This window comes from Erinaceus europaeus, chromosome 3, assembly GCF_950295315.1.
Source record: "Erinaceus europaeus chromosome 3, mEriEur2.1, whole genome shotgun sequence".
Taxonomy (NCBI): Eukaryota; Metazoa; Chordata; class Mammalia; order Eulipotyphla; family Erinaceidae; genus Erinaceus; species Erinaceus europaeus.
In genome coordinates this window covers 22,690,302-22,713,588 of record NC_080164.1, presented here as the reverse complement: position 1 = coordinate 22,713,588, position 23,287 = coordinate 22,690,302, and the positions used below count along the sequence as shown (strand labels likewise).

The following is a 23,287-nucleotide window of genomic DNA, read 5'->3' as shown; positions in this document are numbered from 1 at the left end:
TACCTCTTTTGAGATCTCATTCATCTCATGGCAAGGTTACGTACAAGAGAGAACTACCTGACAAAGGACAGAGCCTCGGATCAAGGCAGCGTGGAAGGAGGAACTCCTGTAGCCCTCATTTCCTGTTAGTTCCGTATCTACTAGCTAGAATAATAATCATATGACAAATGACGAAGGCCTCGCTAAACCCACCAGGAAATAGAATTACACTGTTTGTTATGGTAAAAGTAGTAGGTTATAGCAATTCCATAATGCGGAGGGCAGGGCAGCAGGCCTGGGGTGTGTGTGTGTGTGTGTGTGTGTGTGTGTGTGTGTGCGTGTGCGTGTGCGCGCGCGCGCAATCAATCATTCCTTTGAAAAGATGATTGCACAAAGAGGACCCAAGACCCAGTTTGGAAGGCCATTATTTGAAAAAAATCCTCAAATTAACTTGTGCACAGCTGGTTCGTTGTCGTAGAGCCCACACGCCCTAAAAGCTGTGTATTACACGACGTTGGTCAGCTTTGTGAGAGGAAATAATGTAATTCTAATTATTAATCGTGGTGATTTGAAATTCACTTTGAAAGCCAAAAAGACATAAGACTAAAAGAACAATGAGGAAAGTCACCAGTAATGAGACGCCAAACAGGATCCCTTTGAGGAGCTTTCAGATACCCAAATAACAAAGTTTCAAGGCTGGAAGAAAACTGAGTGGCCTGAGGTAATGGGAGAGAGTTCCATTTAATCCTACTGAGCAATCATGGCACAAAGGGACTGAAATCAAGCCCTTCTCTCCAAAGCAACTTTAATAGATTAGGCATAATGAAATCATATTACAGTATGAGGTAGTCTCTGCAGCACTGCAATTTCGCAGTGCCTTCACAAGGCACCATGAAATAGAATTTTCTGTGATATTGCATTCTGGAATCCAGGCCAAAAAGCATGACACTGCTCTGGAGATTTTCTCCCAAGGCAAACACAGGCTACAATGTGGTGGTGCTGACCATCACTGAGGAAGGTAGGAGCTTTTCTTTCTTTGCTATGAACAGAACTTATTAAAGAACATTCCAATCTTGGGGGGGGGGGGGGGCGGGACAAGACAACCCCAGCAATCATTTAGAGAATTCTCTATACTATTCTGTTCAATGACATAATGATTTCTTACAATGTTTACTTCCATCTTTCAAGTGGTATTTTTCTATATAAAAATTTTACAGCTGTGAATTAGGCCCCTGGAAGAATAAATTTGGTAGCCATCTTTTAATTTTCATTAATGTATTAATTAATTTATAGAGTCAGAGAAAAACTGTAAGGAAGGGGGGCTAAGAGAGGGAGTAAGAGAGAAACCAGTACTACTGCTTCACCACTTGTGAAGCTTTCCCCTTGCAAGTGGGGACTGGGGGCTTGAACCTGGGTCCTAGTACATGGCAACATGTACACTCTACCAGCCATGCTACCACCCAACCCTGTCAACTTTCCTTATTTAAAAAAGAGTTCCGGAGTGCCGGCTGTAGCGCAGCGGGTTAAGCGCAGGTGGCGCGCAAAGCACAAGGATCGGCATAAGGATCCCGGTTCAAACCCCGGCTCCCCACCTGCAGGGGAGTCGCTTCACAGGCGGTTGAAGCAGGTCTGCAGGTGTCTTTCTCTCCTCCTCTCTGTCTTCCCCTCCTCTCTCCATTTCTCTCTGTCCTATCCAACAACGACAACAACAACAATAAAACAACAAGGGCAACAAAAGGGAATAAATAAATAAAATAAAAAGAGTTCAGGTCCTGGAACATGCATTGTCATGTGGAAAACTGAGAAATGTTATACATGTACAAACTATTGTATTTATTGTCGACTATAAGACATTAATCCCCCAATAAAGAATTTTTTTTTAGGTCCAAATAAGTATAAATGCTTTGACTTCAAGTAGATCTCCTAACAGATAACCTATTTTAATGAGGCACTACCTACAGTTTCCAGACAGACATAAAGTTAAGGATGGCCATACAAACAGAGGTGATTTGTGAGGTCACTCCTGGCTGGGTCTCTTATTATCTATATGACCTTAAGAAAGTTATATTGGGGGAGTAGATTTTTCCCTCCCTAAAGAAATGAATATGGGACCGGGTGGTGGTGCACCTGGTTGAGTGCACATGTTTCAATGTGCCAGATTTGAGTCCCCAGTCCCCACCTGCAGGGGGAAAGCTTCACAAGTGGTGAAGCAGTGCTGCAGGTGTCTCTCTGTTTCTCTTCTTCTCTACTCCCCCCCCCCCACTTCCCTCTCAATTTCTGGCTGTCTCTATCTAATAAATCATAAAGATAATAAAAATTTTAATTAAAAGAATAAGAAATGAATATACACTCTTCTCAAGTACACATGGAGCATTCTCCAGGATAGATTTACCCAAGTATGTGAATACTGTACTCATAAAAAGTATCTCTTCAGACCATGAGGTTATGAGGTTAGAAATAAGCCACAGAAAGAAATATCCCCAAAATGTAGAGACGAAGGGTCGGTAAAATATTGGGCAGTTGTAAATGTCATGATATTATTTTCCTATGTTTTTCTATACCTCCCCCAAAAAGTGTCATGACTTTTCCAACAAACCAGAGTTCACCTGGAGAGTGCTCTGCTCTGACATGTGCATGAGCTAGGTTCGGGCCTGACCCATATATCACATTGGAAGAAGCTTCAAGTATGCCTGTGTATAATCCCAACCTATTAGTTTTGGATTTGGAAGCAACTCATCAAAGACTTGTTTTGTAGGATAGCTCATAGACACTGAAAGGGAGACGCTCAGAGAGGCACCTGTGTCAGGTAGCCTTTGTACCTTTCTTCAATCTACATGCCTCCAAGTAAAACACACCTGTGTTTCCAGACTCTTCACAGACATGAATGACCTTAGAGCTAAAGACAATGAACTTGACCTGTCAGACATGCCCCCACCCTCAGGGTGATAAACAGGATATAAAATCATCATTTCCAGCACCCTATGCCTTCTGCTGAGGGAGCCTTACTTAGAACTATACAGACAGAACTTGATCCAATAAAGTGGTTGACATGGTAGAACATAGCCATCCATCTACTCATGAAACTTAATTGTTCTTCCACTTGTTTTCTTTAATATTTTTATTTACGTATTATTGGATAGTTAGAGAGAAATTGAGAGGGGTGGGGAAAAAGACAGAGAGACTCCTGTGGCCCTGCTTTACCACTTGTGAAGTTTTCCCCCTTCAGGTGGGAACCAGGGGTTTGAACCTTTGCACTTAAGCAAATGTACCACTGTCTAGCCCCTCTTCTACTTATTCTTTTTAATATTTGGTTGATTTATTTTACTGAGAAAGAGAAACCAATAGGGAAGGGGGTGGAAGAGAGAGAGAAAGAGCTACCTGCATCAATGTTTCACTGCTTGTAAAGCTTTCCCCCGTAGGTGGGGAACAGGGGCTTGAACCTGGGCTCTTTGCTTTGTAACGTGCACTCCACCAGGTGCACCACTGCTCAGCAACCTCTTCAACTTAGTTAATGCAATTACCCATTCATTTAATGCAACATTTTAATGACACCTTAAATGCTATTAATTATTTCATAATGGTAAAGAATCCATTGTTCTACTAAGCTTTGAAAATGATTTTGGAAAAAGTGTATTGGATATCTTCTTTTTGGGGAGTAAATTCTTACCTGGACACACACACACACACACACACACACACACACACGCATGCAAGGCCGCCTGATAAGTGGAGAGCAATGCATTCCACAGCACTTTACCTTGACAAAAGGTGTTGTTCACCCGCTTATAGCCTTGTAAGCACTCCATCATCTGGTTGTAGCCATGGTAAGCTGTATTGGAAGGAAGAGTTCTGTTAACGACCTAGATTAAAGCTTTAAATCTTTAACTGCTAGACAAGAGAGCCCAAGCCACTGCAAACATCAGTGGACTGACTTCTTCAAGTCTATGGTGCCGCATCAACGATATCAGTCTCCTTCACATGAACAGGGATTTTTCAGAACACTTCACGTTCTGTTACTTTTCAATGTGATGCTAGAGAATACAGCCAGTGTCTCACATATGTCTGATATTTTGAGTAGCCTTCAAGATCACCAAGCAGAGCACACAATTTACTTACCACACTCAAGACCTGGCTCTGAGCCCCAGCACCACACGGGAGAACTATGGGCAGCCCAAAAGGTGCTCCATGGATGGTGGGTCACTGTAGTAGAGTCTTTCCTCTCCCTGTTCTTCTCTCACCCAAAAATACAATTTAAAGCTTGCCCCCAAGAGATCACTTAGGATTGGTATGAAGCCCAAAGATCATTCCCCAGAATGCAGTTAATTAATAAGAAGGAAGAGGTAGATATGTCCCCAAGCCTTCCAGCTAGTCTTGCACTAGATAATGAGGACACTGTAGTGTCTCCCCTAGAGAGACAGCAGGACCTCTGTCTCTGACTTGCTGAGAGACAAAGGGAGACAGTGTCCTGGGTACAAGTTTCAACCTCAAGGCCAAACCAAAGGCTGCCTTTGTCTGCCTCAGCTTTTGGCTCTGCAGCAAAGACTTTGAGAAAATGTGTGTGTGCGTGTGCGTGTGCGTGTGTTTCCATGAATCCACTCCTACAAGAGGCCATTGTGAGTGTATTCTGATCATCATTCCGTTACAAGTAATAGCAATACTGTGTGTGCCTTCTGGTGAAACCATCTATTGATACAAGCTGACACCCAGAGCTAGCACAGCCACAGAAAGCACTCAACTTCTCTCCAGAGGGAGCTAGTCGAGGTTAAGATCATGAAACGTCAGGAGTGGAAGTCAGGGAATGAAAACAGAAATAATTTGGACTTCCACTACCCCCTTGCTTGTATCTTGGGATTTGGGGAAGAAGGGACAGAGACGTAGTTAAGCAAAAGATAGAGAGAGAATGGGGTGAGGGGGTGAAAAAGAAAAGGGAGGAGTAAAGTAGAAAAACTGATAGAGTGGCATGAATACTCAAAGAAAGGCTGTAAGAAGCAACTGCTCTTTCTTGTGCCTATAATCTAGTGGTGGCCAAGGAGCCAGCGTCCACCATATGCCTACAGACTAGTACACCTGCTTCATGAAGAGGAGGAGGAGGAAAAATGGTCAGATCTTTGCCCAACTCTTGTTTTCAATTCAGATTCTTGTGTTCAGGATCCTAAGAACTCAGAAGCAAAGGGGAGAGCTGGGAATCAAAGTCATGTTATTTACGACTTATGCTCTTTAAAAAACACTTAATGCTTCCCTTTGGTCAGGCTGCATGGAGAATCCTTGGCAGGGGAGAAGGAACCATACCGCATTTCACCCACTTGCTGGAATCCATGCTGCCAGTCTTTAGTGAACCACTTAAGAGAATTCACTGGAAAGACAGCTCAGTGGTTGAGCAGAGGACTTGCTTGCTTGAGGTCCTAGAGGCTACAGGTTCAGGGTCTGGCACCACCCTACACCAGAGCTGAGCAGTGCTCTGCTCCCCACCCCCTCTTTCTTCTAAGTATAAGTAAACCAAAAAAAAATTTTTTTAAATAAAATTTATGGGGGTTGGGGGGGTGGTGACACGCCTGGTTGAGTGCACATGTTACAAGGTGTAAGGACCTGAATTTGAGGCCCTGGTCCCCACCTGCAGGGGGAAAAGCTTTATAAGTGGTAAAGCAGTTTTGCAGGGGTCTCTCTAGCCCATGCTTCCTTCTCACTTTCTGGCTGTCTCTACCCAATAAATAAAGATAATGCCAAAAAAAAAAAAAGAAAAGAAAGAAAAAGTGCACGTCACCATATGCAAGAACTTGGGTTCCATACCCCAGTCTCCACCTGCAAGAGGAAGCTTCACAAGGAGTGAAGCAGGTCTACAGGTATCTCTCTTTCTCCCTCCTCTCTATCTTCTTCTCCCTTCTCAATTTTTTTTTCTGTCCCATCAAAGTAAAAATGAATACATAGATTGTAAAAGATTGGAAAGCATCCTCAGACTTGCTATGAAAACCAAAACAGGGCTCTGATGCAGAACTAAGGTTATCAAAGGGGGGGGGTGCAAGGCCCAACAGACTCAGTGTGTATGGGTATGTTGGGGGCGGGGGTGAGACTATACCGTGGTGGTGGGCGTAGGTTGGTAACAGACTCTGGGGAGACAGTGAAGCTTTGCCTCTGGTGTCAGCACCCCTGCCCTGACTCACAATCCACCCAACAAAGCTTTCAGGGGCTATGGCCACAGCAGCACTGGATTCCAGAAGCCAGAGGGTCTCTCAAAATCAGACATCTTTTGGTTGGACAGTGAGCAAAGGGAAACCTGCCAAGGAACAGGGGCAGAGGGTAAGAGGTCACTCACCTGGTTTCTTGGGGCACTTCTGGCACTTGTGGAAGCCCCAGGATGTGCCTACGGTCCCGCAGCAGTCCTCCTGCTTGGACAGGCCTGGGAGGGCCTTGCCACACTGTGTGGAGAAGGAAGGAGGAGGCAGGTTAGCTAGCTGAAAGGCACCCCATTTCCCAACCCCACTCCCTTGCCTGCCCAGTTAGGGGAGAGAGACCCCCCACTCCAGCACACAGTCTATAAGTCACCCAAGTAACCCAGAATCTTCCTCAGAGCCAGAGGGCTCCTTGGGTACCTTCTTAAGATGTGGTACAGCTTAGAACTAGGGCTTGCAATGCCAATTTTAAATTTCTCAATGATGATGATCATCATCTTCATCATCACTATTACTGCCGAGCTGGAAGCTCACACATGCAATGGCTTATGCTGGGCCTGGGGGTTGAACCTGGGCCTCAGAGCCACAGGCATGAAGGTCGACTGTGTAAACCACTGTGCTCATCTATTTATTTTTATTCCAAGATGCAGCCCACACTGCAAATGCTTAATAAGTGTGTGGGCTCACACAACCTCAGAAAGACACACAACAGCCACAGTCCTCTGGGCAGGCAGGGCTTAGAGCAAACCACGGGCACTGAGCTCACCACCCAGGCTGGTGAGGACCCTCAGGAGGGCAGCAGGTGGCCCATACCAGTCACAGGACAGCCTCCTACAACCCAAGATAGAAATGCTTCCCTGCCATGTAGGATGCCTGGCTGAGTGACCACAAGGCCACACAGTGAAGAGGGTTAATGACATTTCCATAACACCCTGGCACTCGGGTCCTTGGGTTTCAATGATTTTACCAGGAAGCTAGAGGGTGTAGGCTGGGGGTTATGTGGGGGGGTAAGGGAGGTGAGGGTAGAGAAAAAGAGAAGGGGGTGAGGACTGGAAGCACAGGTTATGCATAAAGGTTTTCATGTCTGAGTCTCTGAAGTCCCAGGTTCAATCCTCAGTACTAGCATAAACCAGAGCTGAGCAAAGTTCTTTCTCTCTCATTAAAATAAAATAAGAAAAGATCAAAAACTTAAAAAGAAGAGAGTGAAGGGGAAGGGAAGTGAGAGAGGAAGAGAGAGGTGAGCAGGGAAGGGGGAAAGGGGAAATGGGAGGGGAGAGGTAGGGAAGGGAGGAGAAGGAGCAGCAGGGAGGCAGGAAGGAACAGGCCCATACCAGTAGGCAGCAGGGGCCTCTCAGCCCTGGCACAGGAGAGGAAGCCACCCCCCAGGGCTGCAGACCTTGGCCCTGGACCCCAGCCCTGCACTCTGCCCAGCCCCCTCCTCACATACCAGTGACTGAGTACCACTAGGCTCTGCAACTCTGGACACCTGCTGGCTCTGCACCCTCTCCATTTTAGGAACCAATAAAATCCAATTTTCACCTGAGATTCCTGGAATGTTTTATTTGGGAGGGGAAAAAAAGAAATCACTTCCCTCTGCTGGGCCTCCCACAAACCTTCACTCTGGGCCAGGCTCTGAGTGCTCAGAGTCACGGCCAAACTGGGCAACCTGCGCAGGGCAGGGCAGGGCAGGGAAGGTAGGCGCACAGCCCCACTTGTGCTCCTGGAAGGGGTCAGCCAGAGAGAGAGGAGGAAGGAATCCCCTAAATGCTGGTCACTTCACCACAAAGAAGTTCCTTCCTGTAGGTCTCCCACTAGCTCCCGGCACTCAGAGACTCTCCAAGTACAACAAGGCCACCTGGGCATCCAAAGCCCCCCATGTCCAAAGCCACCAAGGTCAGAATCACCGGCACCCAGGAGAAAACAGCTCTCGAAGTCTTCCCGAATGCCTCCGGCCTGTTCCCCCAGGAGACATCATGGCAGGGGATGGGGCAGAGGCAGGAGACTAAGGCAGCTTCTGCAAGTTACACACAAAGTAGCCTGTTGACAGCTCAGCAGTGCAGTGCAGGACTTGCATGCCTGAGGCTCCTAGTTCTGTTGGTGTCAGCACTGGGACAGAGTCAGACCTGGAAACTACAAGCATCCCACAAGAATCTGGAACACAGACACCTTGCTGCACCAGTTTGCACACATGTTCCCCAAGCCAGTGGGGAAGAAATTAAACGTAGCACTTAAAATGGGCAGGTCATAGAAAGCACAAAGGAAATACTCTGCACATTGTGGGAGGAGTTTTTAACAAGGTAACCACACCTGGTGATCTCAGCAGGCCAATGGGAAGCTGGCCCAGGTGTGACGTAGACGGGGTTTAAGTAAAGGAGACAGGCATACAGTGAGAGGGCTTCTCTGTCTTCAGGCCTTTGGGGAGGTCTTTCTCCCCAACATTTCCTTTACTCTAGTATCACTTCCGTATGGTTTCTACCTCACAGCTATAATAATAAAAGAATATAATATAATATAATATAATATAATATAATATAATATAATATAATATAATATAATATAATAAAAGCTATATAATAAAAGAAGTTTGGACTTTGCATACCAACCACGTAGTCCAGCTTGTAATTCTTTCACGGACTCCTCATGAGCGTCAACTGGGAGGGTTAGAATTTCCACCGACCCAGTCATCTCCCTACTCTACAGTTCCTTCCCCAACACAAGTAGCCGAGTCACAGCTCAGGAGGCCTGGTTATGGGAAGGGGCTGCTCCCCAGACACTGTTTCTGTGACTCTGTGGAAGAGACATGACCTTCATGAGTTACCGTGGACACACAGTGGACAGCTGTGTGTTTCGTCCACACAGACCCCAGCCTGGAAAGACAGGTTATGGGGGAGGCAGAGAAATAAAACAAGTGATGCTGCTGGGTGGCCTTGTGCAGAGATCACTCTGAGTCACCAAAAGTGTTGTCAGCCTCTATGCTGTAGAAATCCTAGACTATAGTTGCAGCCTCCCCTCAAGCACAAACAATGTGCAAAGTCTTCACCAAGACCTAATTCTCATACCAACTCTGTAGGAGTCATATGAGGACCAGTCCCAGGTTCGAGTCCCCTCTCAGGCACTTATTTATTGAAATTGTCTGCATTTTCTCAGTTTGCTTCTCACATGAGCTCACCTGTAGTCACATCTATTCTCTCTCATCTGAGCCAGCTCCCCTAGGTAGGGTTATCCCAGGAAGGTCAATGCCCCTTTACTGCCAGGGCACACACTGGATTCCAGGCTGCCACCTGTGTCTGGGTCCCCTTGCTACCCCCTGAACTGGAGCAACTGGATTCCTGATCACCAGGAGTAACACACACACACACACACACACACACACACACACACACACACACACACACACACACCTTGTCATTTCCAGAAGCCTGTTCTTAGCAAAAGGCTTCTTCATTAGTAAATTTAAAAAAAAAAATTTTTTTTTAATCTGATGCTACCCAAGGCCATCACAGAGATGCAGATTTTGCAAGCCTTGGGCTATGACCCACCATGAAGGCACACTACAGTCCCCTGACCCACACTGCGAAGCTTCCCCACCTGTATTGCTCTTCCAGCCTCACATTATTATAAGGACCTAATTCCATGGGTCTGGCCCCAACTGTGGAAGCACCTTGGAAAGTCAACACTATGTCCTCAATACGATGAATCTGGTCAAGGAATGTACAACCTGACTTTGGAAATCTTGGATTTATTTCTATGAACCAGAATAAGGTTCCTGAAGGGGGAGTTCTCCCTGTATACCACGGCTTCTTCTAAACCCTGCCATGGGCTCTGCTGTGTTCCTGTCATCAGCCTTTTCGCTGTGACATAAACACATCTCCACTCTGGCAAGGTCATGTCTCCTCTTCCAAGCACAGCGGTGCACTTAGAGCCTGGGGACCAACTCTGGCTCCAAATGAACCTGGAAAACCTCATTGGACCTCATCCATGTACTAGAACATGAGCTATGTTTATCCCACATGCCAAAACGAGAAAGGGCCCAGATCTCTGAACTCTACCCCTGATGCAACTGGAACGGCCTGTTTGATCAATTTGCTCTCAAGACCCGTCCCTACAAAGGAGGATATTGTAGGACGAAGCAACTGGCAGAAGAACAGGCATGGTCTCAGAAGAAGAGGAAAACACTTAAATACTTCCAGATTTTCTAAAAGAACTTGTAAAAAAAAATTTGCTTTGGCTCAAGCAGAGCATTCTTCATAGGCAAGGCTCTTTTTCTCCCCCCTAAGTCCACCCAGCTTTCTTTTATTAGAGTAATTAAAACAATGTTAGGCATGTGGGTATCTGCTACAACCTTAATCCTCTGATATTTCAGGCTATTGATCTTATAGCAGATCTACCTTGAGCAGGCATTAGCTGCTGGACATGTAGCTGCACTGATTTCTAACAGTGTATTTGTTTAAAGCCTGCTGAAGCCAAGCCCTGGGCTTCAAGGAATTCCAGACAGCGCCTTGAGTTTATGAAATGGTTATTTTAAAAGTTACACAAAGGCAAAAGTGGGTTTAAAGTAACATAGAAAGGGAGAAACCATCTGAAGTCTGAAACTTTTTATTTCACTCAATGTCTTTTCCAGAAAGGATCAAATGTGACACTCTCCAATGACTTTAGCATTTCAAGAGTTAAGTCTATGGAGCGTTTAGTCTATGTTATTCTTAAGTGGCTGTGAGAATAATCGAGTACTATCATGATTATATTCTGACAATAAAATTTCTCTTTTTCAAAGAGAATTTTTTATTTACTTCTTCAATGTTTTATTTATTTGATAGAAATATAGATTAATAGAGGAGGGGGAAAGAGAGACACACCTGCAACACTGCTTTGCCACTTATGAAGCTTTCCCCTACTAGCGGGGATGAAGGCCTGAATCCAGGCCCCTGTGCATTGTTGCAGGTGTGTTCTACTAGGCCCATCACCACCCAGCAACCCACAGTTCTTTTCGTAACATGTGATAGTAAAAGGTTGGCTAGATTATGAGAGTACAGGGTACAGTTGCACACTGCACCCAACAAAGTTCAGTTCAGGCCCCCACCCTCCCAAAGACAATAGAATTTCTGTCACCCTGTCTTTGCATCAAAATACTGCAAATCACATCATGCATGGTAGCCCTGGATGGGAAAGAAATAACATTCCTCTTACTGAGAAACAATAGTGAGGAGACAACACATGTTTAAGAGAATACAGTGGCTCAGAGCCATCCAAAGTCAATGAGGGAAGGTCTAGAGGGGTTTCCCCAGGAGTTTGTGTTTCTAAATGGACAGATGTGGGGGTCGGGCAGTGGTGCACTGGGTTAAGTGCACATAGTATGAAATGCAAGGACCCACACAAGGATCCCCATTCAGGCCCCCAGCACCCTACCTGCAGTGTGTGTGTGGGTCACTTCACAAAGAGTGAAGCAGGTCTGCAGGTCTCTTTCTCTCCCTCTTTCTATCTACCCTTCCCTCTCAATTTCTCTCTGTCCTATCGAGAAAGAAATAAAAGAAGGGGCCACCAGAAGCAGTGGATTCATAGTGCGAGCACCAAGCCCCAGTGACTGGACATATACACACCAAAAATTAAAAATTAAAAATAAATAAACTGATGCATGCCACAGCTGTCCCTCACAAGTAAAATCAGGAAGTTAGATTGATTCAATCCAGAGTCTCTTCCAATGATTCAATTCTATGATTAATGAGATGGGTTATGAAAACAACTGTTTCTTCATTAATTTTTGTTTCCTAACACCTACCATAATATTTGTATTTCACAGATGGCCGATATGTGTGTGTTCAGGTAATAAATAAATTAACTATTTTATTTAGTAATTCTGAACCTTCTAATGCAACTACAAGGCAAAAAGAATCCAGCTGTGAATTCCCATGTATATATGTGCTAGGCTACAGTTGATACATCAGCAAAAAAATTCATAACTTTACAAGAAAAGCAATGTGGTCGTGTCAATGCGTATGGCAAAAAGTAAAACATTTCACAAAATTCAGCTAATAAATTTAGTCATTCAACAACAATTAAAAGTAGTAACATTTCAGGAGTCAGGCGGCAGCGCAGTGGGTTAAGCGCACATGACGCAAAGCGCAAGGACCGGCATAAAGATCCTGGTTCGAGACCCTGGCGCCCCACCTGCAGGGGAGTTGCTTTACAGGTGGTGAAGCAGGTCTTTGGGTGTCTTTCTCTCACCTTCTCTGTCTTCCCCTCCTCTCTCCATTTCTCTCTGTCCTATCTAACAATGACGAAGACATCAATAACAACAATAGACATGATGGACCTAGACCTCTAACAGATCCCTCTCTCCATGGTCACTGGTTATCTGCATTAGGAACATAATGTACCCTTTTGGGGGCCCCTATAGGACCTTGCCCTCAATGTGGATCAACAATGGTAGGGACTATTCCATTCTCTAGAGGGAGGTTGGATAACATACTCTACCTACCACCCGAGGAAGATGAGTCCTGAAATTAGTGCAGCCTGAAATGTTCCTAGCTGTGACCATGAAATGTGAGCTCAGACCTACAGGAATGCAGAGATTACATAGGCTCCCGTGCTGAATATGGGCCCCAATCAAAATCGATGGGGTTTACAGTTAATAATATTTATATACTTTCACCTTACTAGGGAGCTACTCTCTTCCCTGATCCAGCTTTCTAGTCCTTCCTCCAACTATGACACCATCTCCCCAGACAATAACCTGGGTCCACATGTCAGGCTCAGGCAAAAACCAGTAAAGTCATGGGCCTCTTGAAATATACCTAAAATAGACCTACTTGCTAGCTTTTTCCAAAACAGAGACCCCCAAATCTTCATCTGCAATATTCTTGCCTTTAGGTTCACGCTTAGTCGACAATTTGTTCTGCTTTATGTCTTGACTCTTTTTCAACCACCAGGTTCCAGATGCTAACATGATGCCAACCTGACTTCCCTGGGCAGGCGACCCCACCATGTGTCCTGGAGCTCCACCTCCCCAGACCCCCCCCCCCCGCCCCACTAGGGAAAGAGAAAGACAGGCTGAGAGTATGGATCGACCTGCCAATGTCCATGTTCAACGGGGAAGCAATTACAAAAGCCAGACCTTCCACCTTCTGTACCCCATAATGATCCTGGGTCCATAGTCTCAGAGGGATAAAGAATAAGAAAGCTTTCAAGGAAGGAGATGGGATATGGATGGAGTTCTGGCTGGTGGGAATCATGTGGAATTATACCCCTGTTACCCTATGGTCTTGTCACTATTTCCATTTTATAAATAAATTTTTTTTTTAAAAAAAAGGTAGCTCACAGTGAGCAAGGAAGCAGAGGTGAAAATACAGACACAAATACCACCACTGCTGCGGCAACTAGATCACTCCTCCAAATGGTGGCCACAAACACGTCAAGAGACATACTCCCCAGCACTTCTCTCTCTATCTGCACTGAGCTTCACTGTGTGCCTGTTCTTCTGCCCTCTGAGCAGAGGTTCAGAAATGAACAAAAAGCGCTGGAGTCCCCAGCCGTGTGTGAGGTGCAGTATATGCCTCATTTGGTTAAGCTTCCAGCCTCCCTGGGCATCAGCCAAGCACGGAGACCTCAAGATGAAAAGCTACCTGTGGTTTGGTTGCAAGCAGTGTAGACAAACCAGAAGCCACAAATCATATTAATGGGGTTCTGTTTTGATGTTTTGTTTTTTGTACTTCCAGGAACCATGTCTGTCTTGCTCCCTGCTCTGCCACTTACAGCAGGAGATTACTGCTCACTAAAAACCCGCTGGCTTCCTTACACGGCCTGGCTTCTTAGCCTCCATCGCTCAGAGATAGCTCAGCAGGTAAAGCCCATGCCTCTCTGTGTACGGGGTGCTGGGTCCAATCCCCTCACCACATGAGAGCACCATAGAGAACAGTAAGGAGAACTGCACAGATGGCAGAACAGTGTCTCCCCCTCGCCCTTCTCTCTTTCTTTCTTTTTTATTTATTTATAAAAAGGAAACATTGACAAAACCATAGGATAAGATACAACTCCACACAATTCCCACCACCAGAACTCCGTATCCCATCCCCTCCCTTGATAGCTTTCCTATTCTTTAACCCTCTGGGAACACGGACCCAGGGTCATTATGAGGTGCAGAAGATGGAAGGTCTGGCTTCTGTAATTGCTTCCATGCTGACCATGGGCGTTGACAGGTCAATCCATATTCCCAGCCTGCCTCTCTCTTTCCCTAGTAGGGTGGGGCTCTGGGGAAGCGGAGCTCTAGGACACACTGGTGGGGTCGCCTGCCCAGGGAAGTCTGGTCGGCATCCTGCTAGCATCTGGAACCAGACTCTGAGAATCCACAGTGAGCTGCAGATGGGTGCAGACAGACCACCAGCCACTCTGCACCTGTTCACCCTCCAACCACATCTCAAACAGCAGCGTCGCTGGAGTATGTGCAGCCTCAGAAAGTCATCTCATCCAAACAGAATATCCAGTTCCCTCTGGAAACTCTGGCTGAGCCAAAAGGACACAGGGGAGCAAGAACCATGGGAGAGGAGAGAGAGCAGAAAACAGCCACTATCGCTGTGGGTGGGGGAGGGAGGCCAGGCCTTTCTCTACTGCGTGCAAGTTAATTTCATAACATCATGCACTAGATTTCCCATATTTTCAATTATTTTATACTTTTAAAATTTTTTTATGTGATAGGACAGAGAGAAACTGAGAAGGCAGGCGGGTAGAGAGTGACAGAGAGAAATCTGCAGCAATGCTCCACCACTCGTGAAGCTTCCCCCCTGTAGGTGGGAAACGAGGGGCTTAAATCCTGGTCTTTGTGCTTGGCAGCATATGCCCTCAACCGTTTATGCTACCAACCAGCTCCCTTTTTAAATTATTATTTCTACTGCCACCAGGGTTACTGCTGGGCAGGGTTCTCCCCCACCGCCGCGGGTGTCCAGGGGTCAGCAGGTGTGTTTACTTTCACACATATGTGCACCAGGGACTGATCCGAGGGCCTCGTGCATGTGTGACTCTGCTGAGCAGCCTTAAGGCTCAATGTTATCAGTCTGTATTTTCAGGGCATCAGGAGAGAGAGAGAGAGAGAGAGAGGGAACAGAAACACCATAGTACTGTTCTACCATCCATGGAGCTTCCCCTAGCTATGGTCTATGGGGCTCCTGTGTGGGCAGGGGATCAAAGATGGGGTACCATACACTGTAAGGAAGAAGGTATAAGTCGTGCCCTAACCCTGGCCTCCTGGCAGGACATTGATCTGTTCAGGGGTGCTGGAGTGAAACCAGCCAGTGCTGTCAAGTCCACGTCTCCATCACAGAGATGCACAGGCCAGCTCTGGTGACCTCTAGATACAGCTGTGGCATATCTGGAACCACGGGAGTCGAACAGCCCTGGTGATGCTCAGATCTTTCCCAGATTGTGCTCAAGAGCATTGAGTAATCTACTTGAGCAATAACCAAAGAAGAGAGAGAGAGAGGAAAAATAAAAAAGGCTATTCTCCAGTGATTTCAAAATTTCACATGAAGTAGCAGTCCTTTCTCCCTAATCCACATCAAGATTCTCTTCTGCCAAATACAAGTTAGAGAATGTAATCTTAAGTTTGCTTCGTGTGTGTGTGTGTGTGTGTGTGTGTGTGTGTGTGTGTGTGTGTGTGTGTGTGTGTGTGTGTGTGTTTTTAAACCACTATGGGGATTTCAGGGTTGCAAACCACAAACAAGAGTTTGTATGTTATTTGATCTGTGCCCAAGTCACACCTACAGTTCTCTTCTCCTGTCTTCCATGGCCACTGGCTATAGCCAGACTTCTCTTTACCCCGCCTCCTGGGTCCCCAATGTCTGCATGCGTGGCCCCCTACACCCCCAAATGCCTTTGTGTGTCTAGACTGCTTCGGTCATACACATCTGTGTCTTGTGAAGAGGCACACGACCATTTAGAAACGGAGAGCATGCGCGGACCTGACCCAACAGAAGGGGAGACCCTGAACCCCACATCATGACTTTGGTTCCCCCCACCACAAGGTCTGTCCCCAACCAGCTAGTCTCACTGGGTAAATGCAAGTGTCTGTTTCTAGCAGCTGGGTGGTCAGCAAACAGGTTCAAAAAGCAAGAAAAAAAAGAAGAAGAAGAAGAAGAAGAAACCTGTGCCAAGTCAGAGTCACATGCAGCTCACTGAGGAGACTCACCATGAGCGATGAGGGAGTCTGACTTGCTCAAGAGCCCCAAAGTTTATTCTCTGAGGCCTGGCCTCTCTGCACAGATGAGAACCTGCAGGGAGGGGCATGTTTGGGCCCTGAGCATGTGGAGACTGGAGCTTATCCTGAAAGGAGGCAGCAAAGTGACGGATGGAAATGGAGCTTCTAATATGATGGATACAGAAAGCAGCTGCTGAGCCATGTTTGCAAACACTCAGGAGAATCACTCTTTAGCCCCACAGCTCGGGGACCTGACTCTGCCACAGTCAGGACTTGTCAGTGGCCTGCCAGCTCCTTCCAGCTGCCCCTGCTGTTTCCTCAGATGAATCCCCACTTCTTGAACACTTGGAAGGACATTGACAGCTATCTGGAGTCAACACACTTAGCATCATCTTAAGCACAAGAAAGGAGGATTCTGAAAGATGAAGCATAATTTCCTAAATAGGAATAATTACCCTCTTTTAAATCAGACACTCTTTCTGTTCAACTGAAAAAAAAAAAAAACCCAGGGGCCAGAGTGATAGCTCACTGTAGGGCCTTGCAATGCAAGTGGTCCAGGCTCAAGTCTCAGCACTACATGGGAGCGCCCCAGCAGCACTGAGAGAGGCTCCAGTGCTATGGTCTCTCTCTCTCTCTCTCACTCACTCACTCACTATCGCTCTCACTCTCTTCTCTCACTCTGAATGAAAAGCTGGTCCAGAAGCAATGAAATCATAAATGTACAAATATATATATCCTATACTAGGGCCATTAGATAAAAGAAAGGGGGAGGTGTTGGGATATTGTACAGATGTGGTTGAGTTAGGCAGGACCTATAAACTACCATATTTCCATGCGAGTATTATTATTTACATATCAATCTTCTGCCTTGTTTTAAAGTGACTCCCCTGCCACCACGTTATCCCCTCAGAGTATTGCTACAGTTGCTAGGATGCTTCCACCTTCCCAGTATGCCTTTTGCCTCTCTCCACCCTCTTTCCCGGCCAATCCTGTCCCAACTTGCCACTTCCAGAATTTCTCCCATAAAAGCCCTCCTGCTTCCACTTTCTCTCTCTTGCTCCCCTTTTCTCCTCCATGAACTGACCCAGAGAAGGGCTGCTGTGCATAGCAGGAGGAGGCCATTTTGCTAGCTCCGTGTGGCCCAAAACGTTGTGCTCTCACCCAACTCTGAGGCATCCGCGTGAATAAAGATTTGCATTCCAGGGAGTCGGGCTGTAGCGCAGCGGGTTAAGCGCAGGTAGAGCAAAGCACAAGGACCGGCATAAAGATCCCGGTTCGAACCCCGGCTCCCCGCCTGCAGGAGAGTCGCTTCACAAGTGGTGAAGCAGGTCTGCAGGTGTCTTATCTTTCTCTCCTCCTCTCTGTCTTCCCCTCCTCTCTCCATTTCTCTCTGTCCTATCCAACAACGACAACAACAATAATAACTACAACAATAAAACAACAAGGGCAACAAAAGGGAATAAATAAATATATACATAAAAAAAAGATTTGCATTCCTGAACCGCCACAAATTCCTGGTCTCTTCTCTCTCCCCTGCAACGCAACCCAACAGAGTGGTGCTGCTTTCTGTTTCTCCCCCTATCTTTCTCTCTCCCTTTTTCTTCCCCTGTCTGGCTGTCTCTTGCCCCCAACCAAAACAGTGGGCCAGGAAAGCAGCTCAGCAGTATCACACATACTACGGATTTATGGCCTGATGCTGCATTAAGGGGAAAAAAAAGTTGAAGCTTAAAATTGGTTTCTAAAATTTCAGTAAATGTATTCAGGTTGCCACTTTTAATTCCAGCTTAAAAGCCCTGATTCTAATATCCCTTTTTCTCCGAAGAATGTATCACATACGCTGAGATCATCAGAGAATGACAACAAATCACGTACATGATCACCTCTAAGCCATCCACTGTCACAAGCTCCCTGCGTTTGTGTGCCATATGTATCTGGAAGTAAAACAGTTGGCATAGCATCTCACTCCAAAACTCTCAGCATCCATATCTTAAGAACAAGGAAATAACCGTATATAGTCCCAATGTCATTATCAGACCTAAAAAAATAACAATTTCAAAGTAGTACCTAATATCTAGGTAATATTTAGATTTCCCAACTATCTTTTAGACCTTTTTTTAAAAAAAAAAACACTAGGATTAAGGTTTTGTTGTTGTTGTTGTTTAATTACATTTGCTGTTATTTCTGTAGTATTTTGCTTTTACAAAAAAAACAAGTCTTTGCTTTTATATATGATCTTCAGAAGAAGCTAGACAAAAATATCCTAGACAATGAGCCCGTGTATATGTGTGGGGGGGTGTGGGTGTGGTGTGGTGGTGGTGGTGGTGTGTGTGTGTGTGTGTGTGTGTGTGTGTGTGTGTGTGTGTTTTAATTTGTTACTTTATCCTCAGTATTTCCTATAAATTGCAGGGATCAAGGATTATGTATAAAGGCTTGCTTCAATTCAGTTCTGGCAAAAAGTTATCCAGAATGAGGTATAAACATCACACCCTGTCACATCAAGAAACAAGGTCAGATGTCCCACTTTGAATGACTCAAGCTTGATCACTTGACCAAGGGGACTTCCTACTAGTCTCCCTTGCCACCCCCTCCCTGATCTTGCTCTCTGATTCAAGTTCAAGAGTTTTCATATCTGTGTGTTTACCAGTCAGGAACCAAAGCTACTTCACCATCAGTTCTCTTTGGACATGTCTTTCTTCCCCTTTCTTGCAACGTTCTCTTTCTTCTGCTTAATTACTCTCCCCACCCCTATTTTCCTCTTTTCTCTATGAGCTTAGTTTCCTAATAGAGTCTCCTCCACTATCCCAAGAGTGCCTTGAAATCCTGTTCAATGAAGCTTTTCTGAATGTGAAGACATGTCCATTCATTTATGTTCACTGGGCTCCCAATGCCAAGTATGCTCCGTACTTATTAGAAAGCAGCATAGAAATAAGGGTCGTTTCTAGCAAATCTACTCCATATACACATTTTCATGGTGACACATAAACATAGGCTTATCTCAACAAGGATGCAGAGATGACTCAGCAGTTGAGCATCTGCTTTGCATGTGTGAGGACCTGGAATCAATTCTCAGTACCCATAAGAACAAGACAACCAACCCCACACCAATGGACATCCAATCTTTGATAAAGGGGCCCAAAGTATTAAATGGAAGAAGGAGGCTCTCTTCAGTAAATGGTGCTGGGAAAACTAGGTTGAAATATGCAGAAGAATGAAACTGAACCACTTTATCTCACCAGAAACAAAAATCAACTCCAAATGGATCAAGGACCTGGATGTTAGACCAGAAACTATCAAATACTTAGAAGAAGACATTGGTGGAACACTTTCCCACCTAAACCTCAAGGACATCTTTGACGAAACAAACCCAGTTGCAAGGAAGACTAAAGCAGAAACAAACCAATGGAACTACATCAAACTGAAAAGCTTCCACACAGTCAGAGAAATTATCACACAAAGAGACCCCTCACAGAATGGGAAAAGATCTTCACATGCCACAAAGCTAGACATGGACCTACCATATGATCCAATAATTTCTCTCCTAGGGATACACTCCAAGGACTCCATAACAACCAACCAAAAAGTTATGTGTACACCTATGTTCATTACAGCACAATTCGTAATAGCTAAAAACCTGGAAGCAACCCAGGTGCCCAACAACAGATGAGTGGCTGAGAATGCTGTGGTATATACATATACATAAACATATACATATACATAAGCATATACATATACACACACAATAAAGACTACACAACTATTAAGAACAATGAACCCACCTTCTTTGACCCATCTTGGATGGAGCTAGAAGGAATTATGTTAAATGAGCTAAGTCAGAAAGATAAAGACGAGTATGGGATGATCCCACTCATAAACAGAAGTTGAGAAAGAAGAACAGAGAGGGGAACTCAAAGCAGGATTTGACTGAATTTGTAGTAGGGCACCAAAGTAAAAACCCTGGATGGAGGGTGAGGGTGGATGTTCAGCTTCATGTGGGGGAGGGAGTAGTGGGACACAGTCTTTTGGTGGTGGGAATGGTGTTTATGTACACTCCTATTAATTTGTAGTAATATAAATCACTATTTAATTAATATGAGAGAGGAAAAATCAGCTGGGGCCCTAGTCAGGGAGTCCTGAGATTCCCAAACAGACATGATGGACCTAGATCTTGAATAAATCCCTCTCTCCATTGTTACTGGTCATCTCTATCAGAAACAACAAAACAAACCCCTTTGTGGGCCCCCATAGGACCTTGCCCTCAACTTGGATCAACAATAGTAGAGAATGTTCCATCCTCTGAAAGGAGGCTGGACAATATACTCTATGCTACACCTGAGGAAGACGGGTCCTGATATTGGGGTAGCTTGGAACGTTACTACTGATAACCACAGAATGTGAGCTCGGATCTACAGCGATGCAGAGGTCATATGGGCTCCTAAGCTGAATATGGGCCCCAGATCACATTAAATCGATGAGGTTTATAGTCAACAAAATTTATACACCTTTCCCATATTTGAAAGCTACTCTCTTCTCTGAGCCAGCTTTCTGGTCCTTTTTCCAGCCATGATATCATCTCCCTTCCTATAATAACTAGGACCGACCTGCATATCAGATTTCAGAATCAGGAAAAAAAAAAAACTAGCATAGCCACAGGCCCTTTGGAATATAATAACTAAAATATGCCTACTAGCTATCTACAAAACAGAGACACCCCCCCCCCACACACACACACACACACACAACTGTTCATCTGCCTTTAGGTTCATGATTAGTCAACAACTTCTTTGGCTTTACATGTTAACTCTCTTTATTAGCCACCAGGTTCCAGATGCTACCATGATGCCAACAAGACTTCCCTGGACAGACAACCCCACCAATGTGTCCTGGAGCTCTGATTCCCCAGAACACTGTCCTACTAGGGAAAGAGAGAGATAGGCTGGGAGTATGGATCAACCCATCAATGCCCATGTTCAGCGGGGAAGCAATTACAGAAGCCAGACCTTCCACCTTCTGCATCCCACAATGACCCTGGGTCCATACTCCCAGAGGTTTAAAGAATAGGGAAGTTATCAGGGAAGCGAATGGGATATGGAGATCTGGTGGTGGGAACTGTATGGAATTGTACCCCCTCTTATCCTATGTTTTTGTCAGTGTTTCCTTTATATATATATATACACATATATATGTGTGTATATATATATATATACATGTATATATATATATATATATGAACAAGACAAGCAGCAACTAACGAATATAATCAATAACAGAGCAGTGCTGTGATCCCCCTCCCCCAATAAAATTTCAATAGTTGAAATCAGCTAATACGAGTGTGTCCACAGTGGGCAAAACAACAATAAATTGTTATATAGCTAGCTGTTCTTGACATGCAATTAAAAATCTACTTCAGTAAGTGTATGCAAATTAGCCATAGCAAGAAAGCGTTAATGTTCTCAACCATCTCTGCAGGACACATCATACCCACTGTTGACTATTTGCAGGTAATGAATTCTTCCAAATCCCTGGACCAACCTAACTGCACTAATTAACTGGGCAAATTCAAGAACATTTCTCGCCAGCAGGAAAGCAATCATAAGCTGGGAATGCTTTCTGAAAACAGGTCTTGCTTTGAAGCTGGGGACTACACATGCAAAATGAATTAAGAATTGAGGTCACCATCTGGCTCATTTAGTCCCAAAGTCGGAAAAGCAGCCAGATAAGACCAAAGTCCTCTACTGAGTTTGTATTATTTGAGTAAATCTACCTATTATCCAATTCCATCTGATTGTATAGTTCAGTTTCAGCTTACATGTAAATAATTTGTTTTTATCCGTTCTAGTTAGCAACCCATCTATCTGCCTGCTATTATACAAGAATAATACATTTAATAGCAAAATGTTCTTGCTTTGTATTGTCTGTGCTCCAACTTGGAAATGAGGGAGAAAGATACTGGGCACACAGTTTTAAAAGGATCTGCTTTTTCCCTTCTTGGTAACCAAGTGAGGCTGGGATGACAAAACAATGCAAATGGCATCAAGTTCACCCTTGAAGCTTAGTCTAGGGGCAAAATTGGGAAGTGCCTGAAGTTTGTTTTCATTCCACTGATCTTATAAAAACCAGCCCTCAGCACAAGCATCCAGTCCCTACTTCTGATCCAGTCCTAGATCTGAGTTGATGACACTCCTTCCCCCAGAAGCCATGGCTGTGGCTTAGATCTGGACTTCAGTAGAGGAACAAGAAGATGCCCTGCAGTTGGCACTGCAGGAAGCTGCAGGTGGACAATGGCTGAAAATGGAGCGCTGGTTGAGCCTTTCTCGCCTTGCTAAAACTACATGAGCCAGGCAATCATCTGCTCTAGTTGTGTCATTTCAGCTCAACATTAATTATCTCCTAAGCTAGATGCAGTTACAGAGAAGCCAGGCCTCCCAACCTCTGCGCCCCATCAAGAATTTTGGTCCATACTCCCGGAGAGGGATAAAGAAAAAGCTTCCAATGTAGGGGATGGGGACATGGAACTCGGATATTAGGAACCGTGTGGAATTATACTCATCATCTTACAATCCTGTTATTATTAAATCACTAATATATATCCTAAGCTATCATTAGCAGAGTTCTATAACATTTGCAAAGCAACGCTCTCATGTGCTTCCATTTTACAGACAAGAGAGTTGATTTCCTTTTCCAAAAGTAGAAGAATGACCCCATGGCCCTAGCTGAGGTTTTCTAACCACAAGGGTACACTTTCTACTCAGCTCTACGTGCCCATTCTGCCTTCCTCCCCACGAAGGAAGGTTATAACCTTGCCAGTGACTTGCTCAGTACCTCAGAGTAAGTTCCAATTTCCTCAAGCAATTAGTGTTGTATGAAATAAAGCCACAAAAAAAATGTGAGAGTGTGCACAGCTCCTAGAGTTCCTATGTTTGTATTTTTCAGGGATTTACCCAGGAAGGGATAACTAGATTTT

At 45.0% G+C, this 23,287-nt stretch overlaps 1 protein-coding gene across 16 annotated transcripts in view; it reads right to left on the bottom strand.

The window, feature by feature from the left end:
- Positions 1 to 23,287, bottom strand: part of LTBP1 (latent transforming growth factor beta binding protein 1) — a 304,975-nt gene that overhangs the window by 140,455 nt on the left and 141,233 nt on the right. For all 16 annotated transcript variants that reach the window (XM_060186845.1, XM_060186846.1, XM_060186848.1 and 13 more), the window contains 2 exons: positions 6,290 to 6,392; positions 3,737 to 3,808 (listed from right to left, as the gene is read on the bottom strand). In XM_060186845.1, coding sequence (XP_060042828.1) covers positions 3,737 to 3,808; positions 6,290 to 6,392 — 175 coding nt within the window. The remainder of the gene's footprint in view (positions 1 to 3,736; positions 3,809 to 6,289; positions 6,393 to 23,287) is intronic.